Source organism: Chiloscyllium plagiosum, unplaced genomic scaffold (assembly GCF_037043375.1).
Source record: "Chiloscyllium plagiosum isolate Xiang-an unplaced genomic scaffold, Cpla_swu_hap1 HiC_scaffold_10, whole genome shotgun sequence".
Lineage (NCBI taxonomy): Eukaryota > Metazoa > Chordata > Chondrichthyes > Orectolobiformes > Hemiscylliidae > Chiloscyllium > Chiloscyllium plagiosum.
Genome location: NW_028270148.1, coordinates 92926246 through 92938994, shown reverse-complemented (window position 1 = coordinate 92938994; position 12749 = coordinate 92926246). Strand labels below are relative to the sequence as shown.

At 42.4% G+C, this 12749-nt stretch overlaps 1 protein-coding gene across 1 annotated transcript in view; it reads right to left on the bottom strand.

Annotated features, from left to right (window-relative positions):
* abhd12 (abhydrolase domain containing 12, lysophospholipase) overlaps nt 1–12749 on the bottom strand; it is a 156000-nt gene that overhangs the window by 102485 nt on the left and 40766 nt on the right. The window contains exon 5 of the mRNA XM_043696423.2: nt 2936–3055. Coding sequence (XP_043552358.1) covers nt 2936–3055 — 120 coding nt within the window. The remainder of the gene's footprint in view (nt 1–2935; nt 3056–12749) is intronic.

The following is a 12749-nucleotide window of genomic DNA, read 5'->3' as shown; positions in this document are numbered from 1 at the left end:
TAGTCTGGCCTAGTCCATAATACATTTTATTCCAAATTCTTAACAGATTTCAAATTTCACCAATTCCCATGGTGAGATTCAATTCCCACGAGGCCAGCACATTTAACCAGATTTCTGGATTACTAATCCACTACCATTACAACTACACTACTGCCTCCCAAAGGCAGGTAGCCTGCTGGTTTCGTGTAGATCAATCAGGCAAATGTAGTGTTATGTTCCCTGCTAATGCTCAATTGCTTCTCTGATCAGAAATTGTATCTGTTGTTCTCTGTAGAATTCAACTTTAATCACTCTGCCCAAAAAAATCAGGATTCAACATTTGTTTTTGTTGAGCTGCTAAACACAATTAACTAATTAAGCAGGTTTGAGAAATCAACTATGATAAAATAGGAAAGAGTCTTCATGCAATTCTAGACATCTGGAAGAATCTACGTAAATTTGCTGCTGACTTTAAAACTTTGAAAATTGGAAACAATTGGAAACTGAGACATTTCAGTTGCAATAAATCTGGTGACAGATAACATCTAGGCAGAGTTGAGACATGAAAATGCAATCTCTGCAAAATTTAATTTCAAAACTGAAGAGATCGTTACGTGCAAGTTGGAAAAATTACATTTTTATTACTAAAAAGCCAACTGACTTATAAGCTAGAAACCCTGACTCATAATGGCTAGAACTAAATGGAATAACAGAAACTTTGCAGTGGCTGATTGACCCCATGATCAACTTCATAACATTCTTCTTACCAATTACATATTGTGATTGATGATTTTCTTAGTCCGAACCTGAGCTAAGAGTTGCTTGCCAGCTGAATAATAAAGGTTTTTTAAAAAGTCATATTCACTTCTCTTTCCTGCTTATGTTATAAACACTCTTATTTTGTGTAGGCTTCCCTTGTTGCTCTTTGTAACAACTGTCAACATTTTTATATTCACGTTTGTTATTACAGTAAAGCTAAATCAATTGGGAAATCTTCCCTTGTAGTTATTTCTAATCTTTGACCCTCAAGAACACAAAAATATAGAATTGCACCTACAGTTTTTAAAACTAGATGTGACATATTGCACTTTGAAAATATTAGCACACTGTTAAAATTCTCTTCCTTGCTTTCAATTCCCTGACAGCTTCATACCTCTGTATCTATGTAACCACCTTCTGCCCGATAAATCTTTGTACTCTTTCAATTTTGATTTCCTGCAAGATTTCTTTAAAGGTCCAGATTTATTTTCTGTTGAAAGTTTGGGAGAAGATTTGTAGCTCGGGTGCTCGTTGTTGTGGTTCTGTTCGCCGAGCTGGGAATTTGTGTTGCAGACGTTTCGTCCCCTGTCTAGGTGACATCCTCAGTGCTTGGGAGCCTCCTGTGAAGCGCTTCTGTAATCTTTCCTCCGGCATTTATAGTGATTTGTACCTGCCGCTTCCGATTGTCAGTTCCAGCTGTCCGTTGCAGTGGCCGGTATATTGGGTCCAGGTCGATGTGCTTATTGATTGAATCTGTGGATGAGTGCCACGCCTCTAGGAATTCCCTGGCTGTTCTCTGTTTGGCTTGTCCTATAATAGTAGTGCTGTCCCAGTCGAACTCATGTTGCTTGTCATCTGCGTGTGTGGCTACTAAGGATAGCTGGTCATGTCGTTTCGTGACTAGTTGGTGTTCATGCATGCGTACCGTTAGCTGTCTTCCTGTTTGTCCTATGTAGTGTTTTGTGCAGTCCTTGCATGGGATTTTGTACACTACATTAGTTTTGCTCATGCTGGGTATCGAGTCCTTCGTCCTGGTGAGTTGTCTGAGAGTGGCTGTTGGTTTGTGTGCTGTTATGAGTCCTAGTGGTCGCAGTAGTCTTGCTGTCAGTTCAGAAATGTTTTTGGTATGGTGGTGTGGCTAGTCCTATTCTACAAAAGCAACCACCCCAACACACAAAAGAAGTTGCATCAAGACACTGTTCAAAAGGGTCACAACACACTGCAGTACACCAGAACTGCAAAAAGAGGAAGAACAACACCTATACAATGTATTCGCCAAAAACAGATACCCCCACAATTTCATCAACAGATGCCTAAGGGAAAGACAACGGAATGAGGATATGCCACAACCCAAAGGACTAGCCACACTACCATACATCAAAAACATTTCTGAACTGACAGCCAGACTACTGCGACCACTAGGACTCGTAACAGCACACAAACCAACAGCCACTCTCAGACAACAACTCACCAGGACGAAGGACCCGATACCCAGCATGAGCAAAACCAATTTAGTGTACAAAATCCCATGCAAGGACTGCACAAAACACTACATAGGACAAACAGGAAGACAGCTAACGGTCCATATCCGTGAACACCAACTATCCACAAAACGACATGACCAGCTATCCTTAGTCGCCACACACTCAGATGACAAGCAACATGATATCGACTGGGACAACACTACTATTATAGGACAAGCCAAACAGAGAACAGCCAGGGAATTCCTACAGACATGGCACTCATCCACAGATTCAATCAATAAGTACATCGACCTGGGCCCAATATACCGGCCACTGCAGCGGACATCTGGAACTGACAACCGGAAGCAGCAGGTACAAATCACTATAAATGCCGGAGGAAACATCACAGAAGCGCTTCACAGGAGGCTCCCAAGCACTGAGGATGTCACCTAGACAGGGGACGAAAAATCTGCAACACAAATTCCCGGCTTGGCAAACAGAACCACAACATATTTTCTGTTGAATAGTGTGACTCAGCCACCTGTTCGCAGAGGCCCAGTTGCTGCCATGATCATATTATTTCAAAAGGGGAGTCAATGATTTCAAATTCTACTACATCAATTGCTCTGTAACTATACTCTTCATCCTCATCTCAATATTTTCAGTCTGGGTTACATCATGAGAAAGTTCGGAAGGAACCAGTTTGAGATTTTAAAAATCATCCAACTTCTTACCTGGTGCCTGCATTGCCATGGAAGTAAAGAATGATAGGATTGCCTAATGCCAAAGTCCCTTCATACCACATTTGGTCCTTTCCCTGAGCTTCCTTCCATAGACTGGCAGGTACTGTGTGCCTACAAATAAACAGAGTGGGTTAGTGTTGTACACAGAGCACTGCTCATAACAGAAGAATGCTTTATGAAATAAAATGGATTTTTTGATTATAGGACATAATGGACTCTAATTGCTAGAATTAAATTTTACATTTTATTTGTATCCTACTTTTGTGGATAGTTCCTCCCCAGCCCTATAGCTGTGACACACTCCATGACTGCCATAAATTACACTGGATGAACAGTTGAGAAAAAGTACTCTAATGACAGGTGAAAGGGGCCTTAATTAACTTTTAACCTCTCTCACCAAAAGGTGATGCCATCATGACAATTAAATTATTTGAAGGGTTTGGAGAGACATGGGCCAGATGCTGGCAGGTGGGACTAAACTGGGTTGGGATGTCTGGTCGGTATGGACAGGTTGGACCGAAGGGTCTGTTTCCATGCTGTACATCTCTATGACAGGTTGTTGTGCAGGCAATCATGCAGCAAGCAGCACCAGATTCACATTTCTTTCTAACACAATCATTTTAGTACTACCCTGTGCAAATCTGTGAATGCACCCAAAATAATTTCTCATCAACATCAGCAACGGAAAACTGGATTTTTAAATTTGAAACTCAACAGTTCAATACCAGGGATGCCCTTCGCATAAAAGTTATTTTTCTCAAATCAGCTTGGGTTTGCTTTAAACCTCATACCCAGAATTCCAAAAACTAAGTGACACAACAGCCTTTGATTTCTGAAATCTTAAATCCAGTGATGATTGCATTCTCTTCTGGCTACATGCAACAAATGTTCTCCATGAAAGGATCCTGGGGAGTTTCAAAGCAGTTACACTGGGCACAACAAAATCATGATCGTAAATTAAACCATTTCAAATATCAACATAATGGGCGGCACTGCTGCCTCACAGCGCCAGAGACCCGGGTTCAATTCCCACCTCAGGCTACTCTCTGTGTGGAGTTTGCACATTCTCCCCGTGTCTGCGTGGGTTTCCTCCGGGTGCTCCAGTTTCCTTCCACAATCCAAAAAAAATGTGCAGGTTAGGTGAATTGGCCATGCTAAATTGCCTGTAGTATTAGGTGAAGGGGTAAATGTAGGGGAATGGGTCTGGGTGGGTTGTGCTTCGGTGGGTCGCGCTTCGGTGGGTTGGTGTGGACTTGTTGGGCCGAAGGGCCTGTTTCCACACTATGTAACCTAATCTAATAATAGCTGACATGGGAAAACATCACAAGATTGCGGAAGGAGGAAAAGTCTTCTGAAACTGGAATAGAGTGTTCCGTTATTGGAGAAAAGTGAAGTGAGTTTAACTTTGCATCAAACTGCAATATCTACTTTAACTAGAATGATATTGACAATAAATGCCAAAAACCTCTTCCACTCTCAATGCTCAACATCCATCACAGCACCAAATTCAGAGAAAATAATTCTAAAAAAAGTTATTTGGGTGAGTTGCAATGAAAATCCAAGCCTTTCTATGCTGAACTAAGTTGATTCACCTCAGCAAAATGAAGAAAATTTACATTATATATGGTGTTTTGTTTGCAAAAACTTCCATATTGAAATCCAGATTACTTGACTCTTCAAGCTGAAAATTTGCACAAGAAAATAAAGTATAAAAACAGGCTTTTTGAAAACAGGATTTAACTTATGGTCTTCAATTTAATCCAAATAACAAGGAATTTGGGATTATAAGTATATCTGTCTTTATTGCTCGGATCTAATTCTACAGAAGACTACTGGCATTTTTTCCAAGAACAAGCAATGACTTTTTTTTTGTTGTTTGCCTTCTGTTTCACAGCTGAGCAGTAAACGTTAACCTGAACAAACTGGACTTTGTTTAGGACATATCAACACACCATTGTTAAGCTGCAAATATTCACATTTAAACCAGATCTGGTACCATTGTTTTCATGCTTCAAGATAAATGCTCATGGCACTATGACAAACATTTATGAGATGTATAATAAACAAATGGATTTTAGTTGGTATTGTTAGTTAGATCCAGAAAATAAAACCTTTCAATATCGACACAACCAAAATTAGTAGAACCGTGATCTAACCGAAGCAATGAACACAGGGTTCATTGGAATTACACAGGGTTCAATTTCAGCAGGAAGCAATGGGAAGTAGATTTTAAGACAACAAAAATGATTTGTTTTTGATTATGAAACTGGATGAACGGCTAATGTGCTGACTTTTATTTTCTTGTTCCTACCAACCGTGCTCAACAATTCTAAGACAGAACCTTTATATTGCTTCTCAAAATAAAAATTAAATCAGCCATTAGAATCCAAATTAATTGCTTCATTTCTTCACAGTATGTTCCCAGTCTGAGCTACTGAGAAATTTGCCAATTAGTTTAAAGCAGCAAACAATATTTTTGCAGTACCTTTTACATCGAAAACATTATGCAACAGTACATGTGTAGCAAGCTGACATCATTTGCAGATGTTGTCATAAAGACATGAGAAAGAGGACCAAACCAATGCCACTGTCTTCGAGGATTCCAGAGTTGACATTGTGGGGTCAGGAGTCGATAGGGTACAAAGTAAGGGAGGCTATTGCTACAGATGCTGTGACTATGACCATATAAGTAACAGCAGTCAGAGACGAACAGCATGAAAACAAACCCTTCGGTCCAACTCATCCATGCCAACCAGATATGGTAAATTAATCTAGTCCCATTTGCCACCACTTGGCCCGTAGCCCTCTAAACCCTTCCTATTCATATATCCATCCAGATGCTTTTAAATGTTGCAACTGTACCAGCCTCCATCACTTCTTCTGGCAGCTCATTCCATAATACAATAAGCTTCAATCTGCAATTTGAGAGGGAGAGGGTATAGTCGGAAGTGACTATATTTCTATTGAATAAAGGGAACTGTGGACCTATGAGGGAGGAGATGGCCAAAGTTCAATGGTGCAATACCTTAGCAGGGATGACTGTGGAGGAACAATGGCGGATATTTCTGTGTATAATGCAGAAGTTGCAGGATCAGTTCATTCCAAAAAGGAAGAAAGATCCTAGGAGGAGGCAGGGGTGGCCTTGGCTGACGAGGGAAGTTAAGAAACATATAAAGTTAAAAGAGAAAAAGTATAACATAGCAAAGATAAGGGGGAAAACGGAAGACTGGGAAGCTTCTAAAGAACAACAGAGGATTACTAAGAAGGAAATATGCAGAGAAAAAATGAGGTACGAAGGTAAACTGGCCAATAACATAAAGGAGGATAGTAAAAGTTTTTTTAGGTATGTGAAAGGCAAAAAAATGGTTAAGACTAATATTGGGCCCTTGAAGACAGAAACAGGGGAATATATTACGGGGAACAAAGAAATGGCAGAAGAATTGAATTGGTACTTCAGATCTGTGTTTTCTGGGGAAGACACAAGCAATCTCCCCGAGGTAACAGTGGCTGAAGGACCTTAACTTAAGGGAATTTATATTTGCCAGGAATTGGTGTTGGAGAGACTGTTAGGTCTCTGGGGCCTGATGGTCAATATCCCAGGGTATTGAACGAGGTGGCTCGAGAAATCGTGGATGCGTTGGTGATGATTTTCCAGAGTTCGATAGATTCTGGATTAGTTCCTTCGGATTGCAGGGTGGCTAATGTTGAGAAAGGTGGGAGAGAGAAAGCAGGAAATTATAGACCAGTTAGTCTGACCTCAGTGGTGGGAAAGATGCTGGAGTCAATTATAAAGGATGAAATTACGACACATCTGGATAGTAGTAACAGGATAGGTCAGGGTCAGCATGGATTTATGAAGAGGAAATCATGCTTAACTAATCTTCTGGAATTTTTTGAGGATGCAACTCTGAAGATGGACAAGGGAGATCCAGTAGATGTAGTGTACCTGGACTTTCAGAAAGCTTTTGATAAAGTCCCACACAGGAGGTTAGTGAGCAAAATTAGGGCGCATGGTATTGGGGGCAAAGTACTAACTTGGATTGAAAGTTGGTTGGCTGATAGGAAACAGTGTAGTGGTAAATGGCTCCATTTCGGAATGGCAGGCAGTGACCAGTGGGGTACCGCAGGGATCAGTACTGGGACTGCAGCTTTTTACAATATGTTAATGATATAGAAGATAGTATTAGCAATAACATTAGCAAATTTGCTGATGATACTAAGCTGGGTGGCAGGGTGAAATGTGATGAGGATGTTAGGAGATTACAGGGTGACCTGGACAAGTTAGGTGAGTGGTCAGATGCATGGCAGATGCAGTTTAATGTGGATAAATATATGGTTATCCACTTTGGTGACAAGAACATGAAGGCAGATTACTACCTAAATGGAATCAATTTAGGTAAAGGGGCAGTAGAGAGAGATCTGGGTGTTCTTGTACACCAGTCAATGAAGGTAAGCATGCAGGTACAGCAGGTAGTGAAGGAGGCTAATAGCATGCTGGCCTTCATAACAAGAGGGATTGAGTATAGAAGCAAAGAGGTTCTTCTGCAGCTGTACAGGGCCCTGGTGAGTCCAGACCTGGAATACTGTGTGCAGTTCTGGTCTCCAAATTTGAGGAAAGCCATTCTGGCTATTGAGGGAGTGCAGCGTCGGTTCACGAGGTCAATTCCTGGAATGACGGGATTACCTTACCCAAAGACTGGAGCGACTGGGCTTGTATACCCTTGAGTTTAGAAGGCTGAGAGGGGATCTGATTGAGACATATAAGATTATGAAAGGATTGGACACTCTGGAGGCAGGAAACATGTTTCCGCTGATGGGCGAGTGTCAAACCAGAGGACACAGCTTAAAAATACTGGGTAGACCATTTAGGACAGAGATGAGGAGAAATTTCTTCACCCAGGCAGTGGTGGCTGTGTGGAATGCTCTTCCCCAGAGGGCAGTGGAGGCCCAGTCTCTGGATTCATTTAAGAAAAAGAGTTGAATAGAGCTCTCAAGGATGGTGGAATCAAGGGTTATGGAGATAAGGCAGGAACAGGATACTGATTAAGGATGATCAACCATGATCATATTGAATGGTAGTGCAGACTCGAAGGGCAGAATGGCCTACTCCTACACCTATTGTCTATTGTCCATATGTGCAACACCCTCTGTGCGGAAAGGTTGCCCGTTTGGTCCCTTTTAAATCTTTCCCCTCTCACCCTAAACCTATGCCCTCTAGTTCTGGACTCCCCACCCCATGGAAAAGACCTGGGTATTTATCCTATCCATGCCCCTCATGATTACGTAGACTTCTTTAAGGTCACCTCTCAGCCTCCGACACTCCAGGGAAAACAGCCCCAGCCTATTCAGCCTCTCCCTATAGCTCAAACCCTCCAACTTTGGCAACATTGTTGTAAATCTTTTCTGAACCCTTTCAAGATTCACAATATCCTTCCTACAGGAGGGAGACCAAAACTGCATGCAGTATTCCAAAAGTGGCCGAACCAATGTCGCGTACAGCCACAAATTAGCCTCCCAACTCCTATATTCTATGCTCTGACCAATAAAAGGACAGCACACCAAACGCCTTCTTCACTATCTTATCTACATGCTACCCCATATTCAAGGAACTACAAACCTCCATTCCAAGGTCTCTTTGTTCACCAACAATCCCCAGGACCTTCCCATTAAGTGTACAGGTCCTACCCTGATTTACCCTTCCAAAATGTAGCACCTCACATTAATCTAAATTAAACTCCAGCTGCCACTCCTCAGCCTACTGGCCCACCTGATCGAGATCCCATTGTATTTGGAGGAAACCTTTGTTGCTGTCTACTGCACCTCCAATTTAGGTGTCACACAAAGAGCAAAGAAAATTTACAGCCGAGGAAAAGGCCCTTCGGCCCTCCAAGCCTGAGCGATCCAAATTCCCTGTCTAAACCTATCGCCCAATTCCTCTGCTCCCCACCTATTCATGCATCTGCACAGACACACCTTAAATGAATCTACTGTGCCTGCCTCTACTATCTCTACTGGCAATGCATTCCAGGCACCTGTCACCCTGTGCTAAGTACTTGCCACATACATCCCCCTTAAAAACTTTTCACCTCTTACCTTGAACCTGTGACCGCTCTTCATTGGATCCCTCACCCTGGGAAATACCTTATCTCTATCTACCTTGTCTATACCCTTCATGATTTTGTAGACCTCAGTCAGGTTCCCAACTTAATCTGCTTTTTCCTAATGAAAACAATCCTAACCTACTCAACCTCTCTTCATAGCTAGCATCTTCCAAAGCAGAATACATCCTTGTAAACTTTCTCTGCACCCTCTCCAAAGCATCCACATCCTCTTGGTAATGTGGCGACCAGAACTGTGCAGAGCATTTTAAATGCAGCCAAACCAAAGTCTTGTACAATTTTAACATGACCTGTCATTTCTTACACCCAATATCCCGGCCGATGAAGGCAAGCATACCATATGTCTTCTTGACCACTCTATCCACCTGTGCAGCCACCTTCAGGGTACAATGGACCTGAACTCCCAGATCTCTCTGCTAACTTTTCCCAAGGCTCTTCAGTTTACTATATAGCTCGCTCTAGAATTAGACTTCCCAAAATGCATCACCTCACATTTGCATGGATTGAACTCCATCTGCCACTTCTCCACCCAACTCTCCAGTCTATCTATATTCTCCTGTATTCTTTGACAGTCCCTTATTCTTTCTGCTACTCCACCAATCTTCATGTCATCTGCAAACTTACGGATCAGACCAACAATGCCCTCTTCCAGATCATTTATGTACATTACAAACAACAGTGGCCCCAGCACTGATCCCTGTGGTACACCACTGGTCACCGTTCTCCATTTTGAGAAATTCCCTTCAACTACTTCTGTCTCCTGTTGCTCAAGTTCTTTACCCATCTAGCTAGAACACCCTGCACACCATGTGACTTCACTTTCTACATTAGTTTACCATGGAGAACCTTAACGCCTATCACTGATAAACCCATTCTTTTCCAAATATAGATCGATTTTATCCCTCAGTACCTTCTCCAGCAACTTTCCCACCACTGACATCAGTCTATCCAACATATCTTCCCTCATGTCAACGTGATCTAGAGTAAATAAACTTCTACTTCTAATCTTAGCATTCATCACTTCCCATTCCTCAGTGAACACTGGTGAAAAGTAATCATTGAGAATCTCACCAATTTTCTCATGTTCGACACACAACCTTCCTTGCTTATCTTTTAGTGGACCAACCCTTTTTCTGGTTACCTTATTCTTCTGTAAGAAGCAAGAGAAGGCCTTGGGATTCTCCTTAATTCTGCTCGCTAAAGTTATTTAATGACCCCTTTTAGCCTGCTTGATTCCTCATTTAAGATTGGTCCTACTCTCCCAATATTCCTCCAAGGCCAGTTTTGTTCTTAGCTGCCTGGACCTTATGTACGCTTCCCTTTTCCTCTTGGCTAGTCACACTATTTCTCCTATCATCCACAGTTCACGAATCTTGCCTTTCCTATCCTTTGTTTTCAAAGGAATATGCCTATGTTGCACTATCTTCAACCTACCTTTGAAAGCCTCCCATATATCAAATGTGAACTTTCTTTCAAATAGCTGTGTCCAATCCACATTTCCCAGCTCCTGCCAAATTTTGACATAATTGGCCTTGGCCCAGTTTAGTACTTACCCCTCAGGGCCACTCTCATCTTTGCCTACAAGTATTCTAAAACTTACAGAATTGTGGTCACTATTCCCAAAGAAATTCCCTCAGTGCAACTTCTACCACCTGGCCTGGCTCAATCCCCAACACCAGGTCCAATATAGCTGCTTCCCCTGGTTGGACTATTGACATAATGCTCGAGAAAACTTTCCTGTATGCTCCTTACAAATTCTGCTCCATACAGACCTCTGACACTAAGTCCATGCCAGTTAATGTTGGGAAAATTAAAATCTCCCAACACCACCACCCTGTTGCCTCTACATCTTCCCATAATCGGTTTATCTAGCTGTTCTACCTCACGCTCACTGTTGGGAGGCCTGTAATACAGCCCCACCAATGTAACTGCACCCTCCTTATTTCTCAGCCTCACCCATAACGTCTCGCTGCTCAAGCCCTCAAAGTGTCCTCCTTTAGCACAGCCATGATATCATCCCTGACCAGCAATGCAACTCTTCCCCCTCCCTGTCCTGTCTGAAGCACCTATATCCTGAAACACTTAGTTGCCAATCATGCTCTTCCTTCAACCAAGTCTCTATGATCGCAATAACGTTATACTCCCAGATGCCAATCCAAGCCCTAAATTCATCTGCCTTACCCCATTATACTCCTTGCATTAAAATATATGCACTCAAGGCCACCAGTTCTTTTGCTTTCATCTGCTCTCTGCCTGCTCTTCCCCTTGATAAAGCTAATTTCATGATCCTTACAGTCTCAGTTTCCACCTCACTGTCTAGTAGTCTTTTCTTCTGGTTCCCAGCCCCCTGCCAAATTAGTCATCTGCAAACTTATTAACTATATCTTGTATGTTCACATTCAAATCATTTACATAACTGACGAAAAGCAGTGGATTCAGCACCCTTATGGCACATCACTGATCACAGGCCTAGGTCTGAAAAGCAACCCTCCACCACCACCCTGTCTTCTAGCTTTGAGCCAATTCTATATCCAAATAGCTCATTCTCCCTCCTTTCCATCTGATCTAACTTTGGGGTGGCACGGTGGCTCAGTAACTAGCACTGCTGCCACATAGCTTCAGGGACCTGGTTTCAATTCCACTCAGGCGACTGCCTGTGTGGAGTCTGCGCAGGTTTCGTCCGGGTGCTCCAGTTTCCTCCCACAGTCCAAAGATGTGCAGGTTAGGTCAACTGGCCATGCTAAATTGCCCATTGGGATGTGTAGGTTAGGTGCATTAGTTAGGGACAAATATAGGATAGGGGAACGTGTCTGGGTGGGTTACTCTTTGGAGAGTCAGTGTGGACTTGTTGAGCCGAAGGCCTGTTTCCACACTGTAAGGATTTTAATTCTATTTCATAATCAGTCGACCATGGGAAACCTTGTCGAACACCTTTCTGAAGTCCATGTATATCACGTCCACCACTCTGTTCTTATCAATCCTCTTTGTTACTTCTTCAAAAAGCTCAATCAAGTCAGAGAGACCAATTTTCCACACAACGCCACCAGTCCTTGCCTTTCCAAATACATGTCAATCATGTCCCCCAAGATTCCCTACAAAAACTTGCCCACCACCAATGCCAGGCTCACCTGGCTTTTCCTTGGCACCTTTCTTAAATAGTGGCACCACGTTAGCCAACCTCCAGTCTTCAGGCACTTCATCTGTAATAATCGATGATATAAATATCGCAGCAAGGGGCCCAGCAATCACTTCCCTAGCTTCCCATAGTTCTAGGGTACACCTGATCTGGTCCTGGGGATTTATCCACCTTTATGCATTCTGACACATACAGTTCCACCTCCTCTGTAATAGGGACAGTTTTCAAGATGTCACCATCTATTTCCTCACATTCTATATCTCCCATGTTCTTCTCCACAGTAAACACTAATGCAAAATATTTGTTTAGTATCTCCATCTCCTGCAGTTCCACACATCTGCTGCCTAGCTGGTCTTCAACAGACCCTATTCTCTCCAGAGTTAGCCTTTTGACCTTAATGTATCATAAAATAGGTTTGGATTCTCCTTAACCCTACTCAGGTCCCCTTTGTGGCCTCCTGATTTCCCTCTTAAGTACACTCCTACTGTCTTTATATTCTAAAGATTCATTCCATCTCTGCCATCTATACTTGGTATACGCTTTCTTTTTC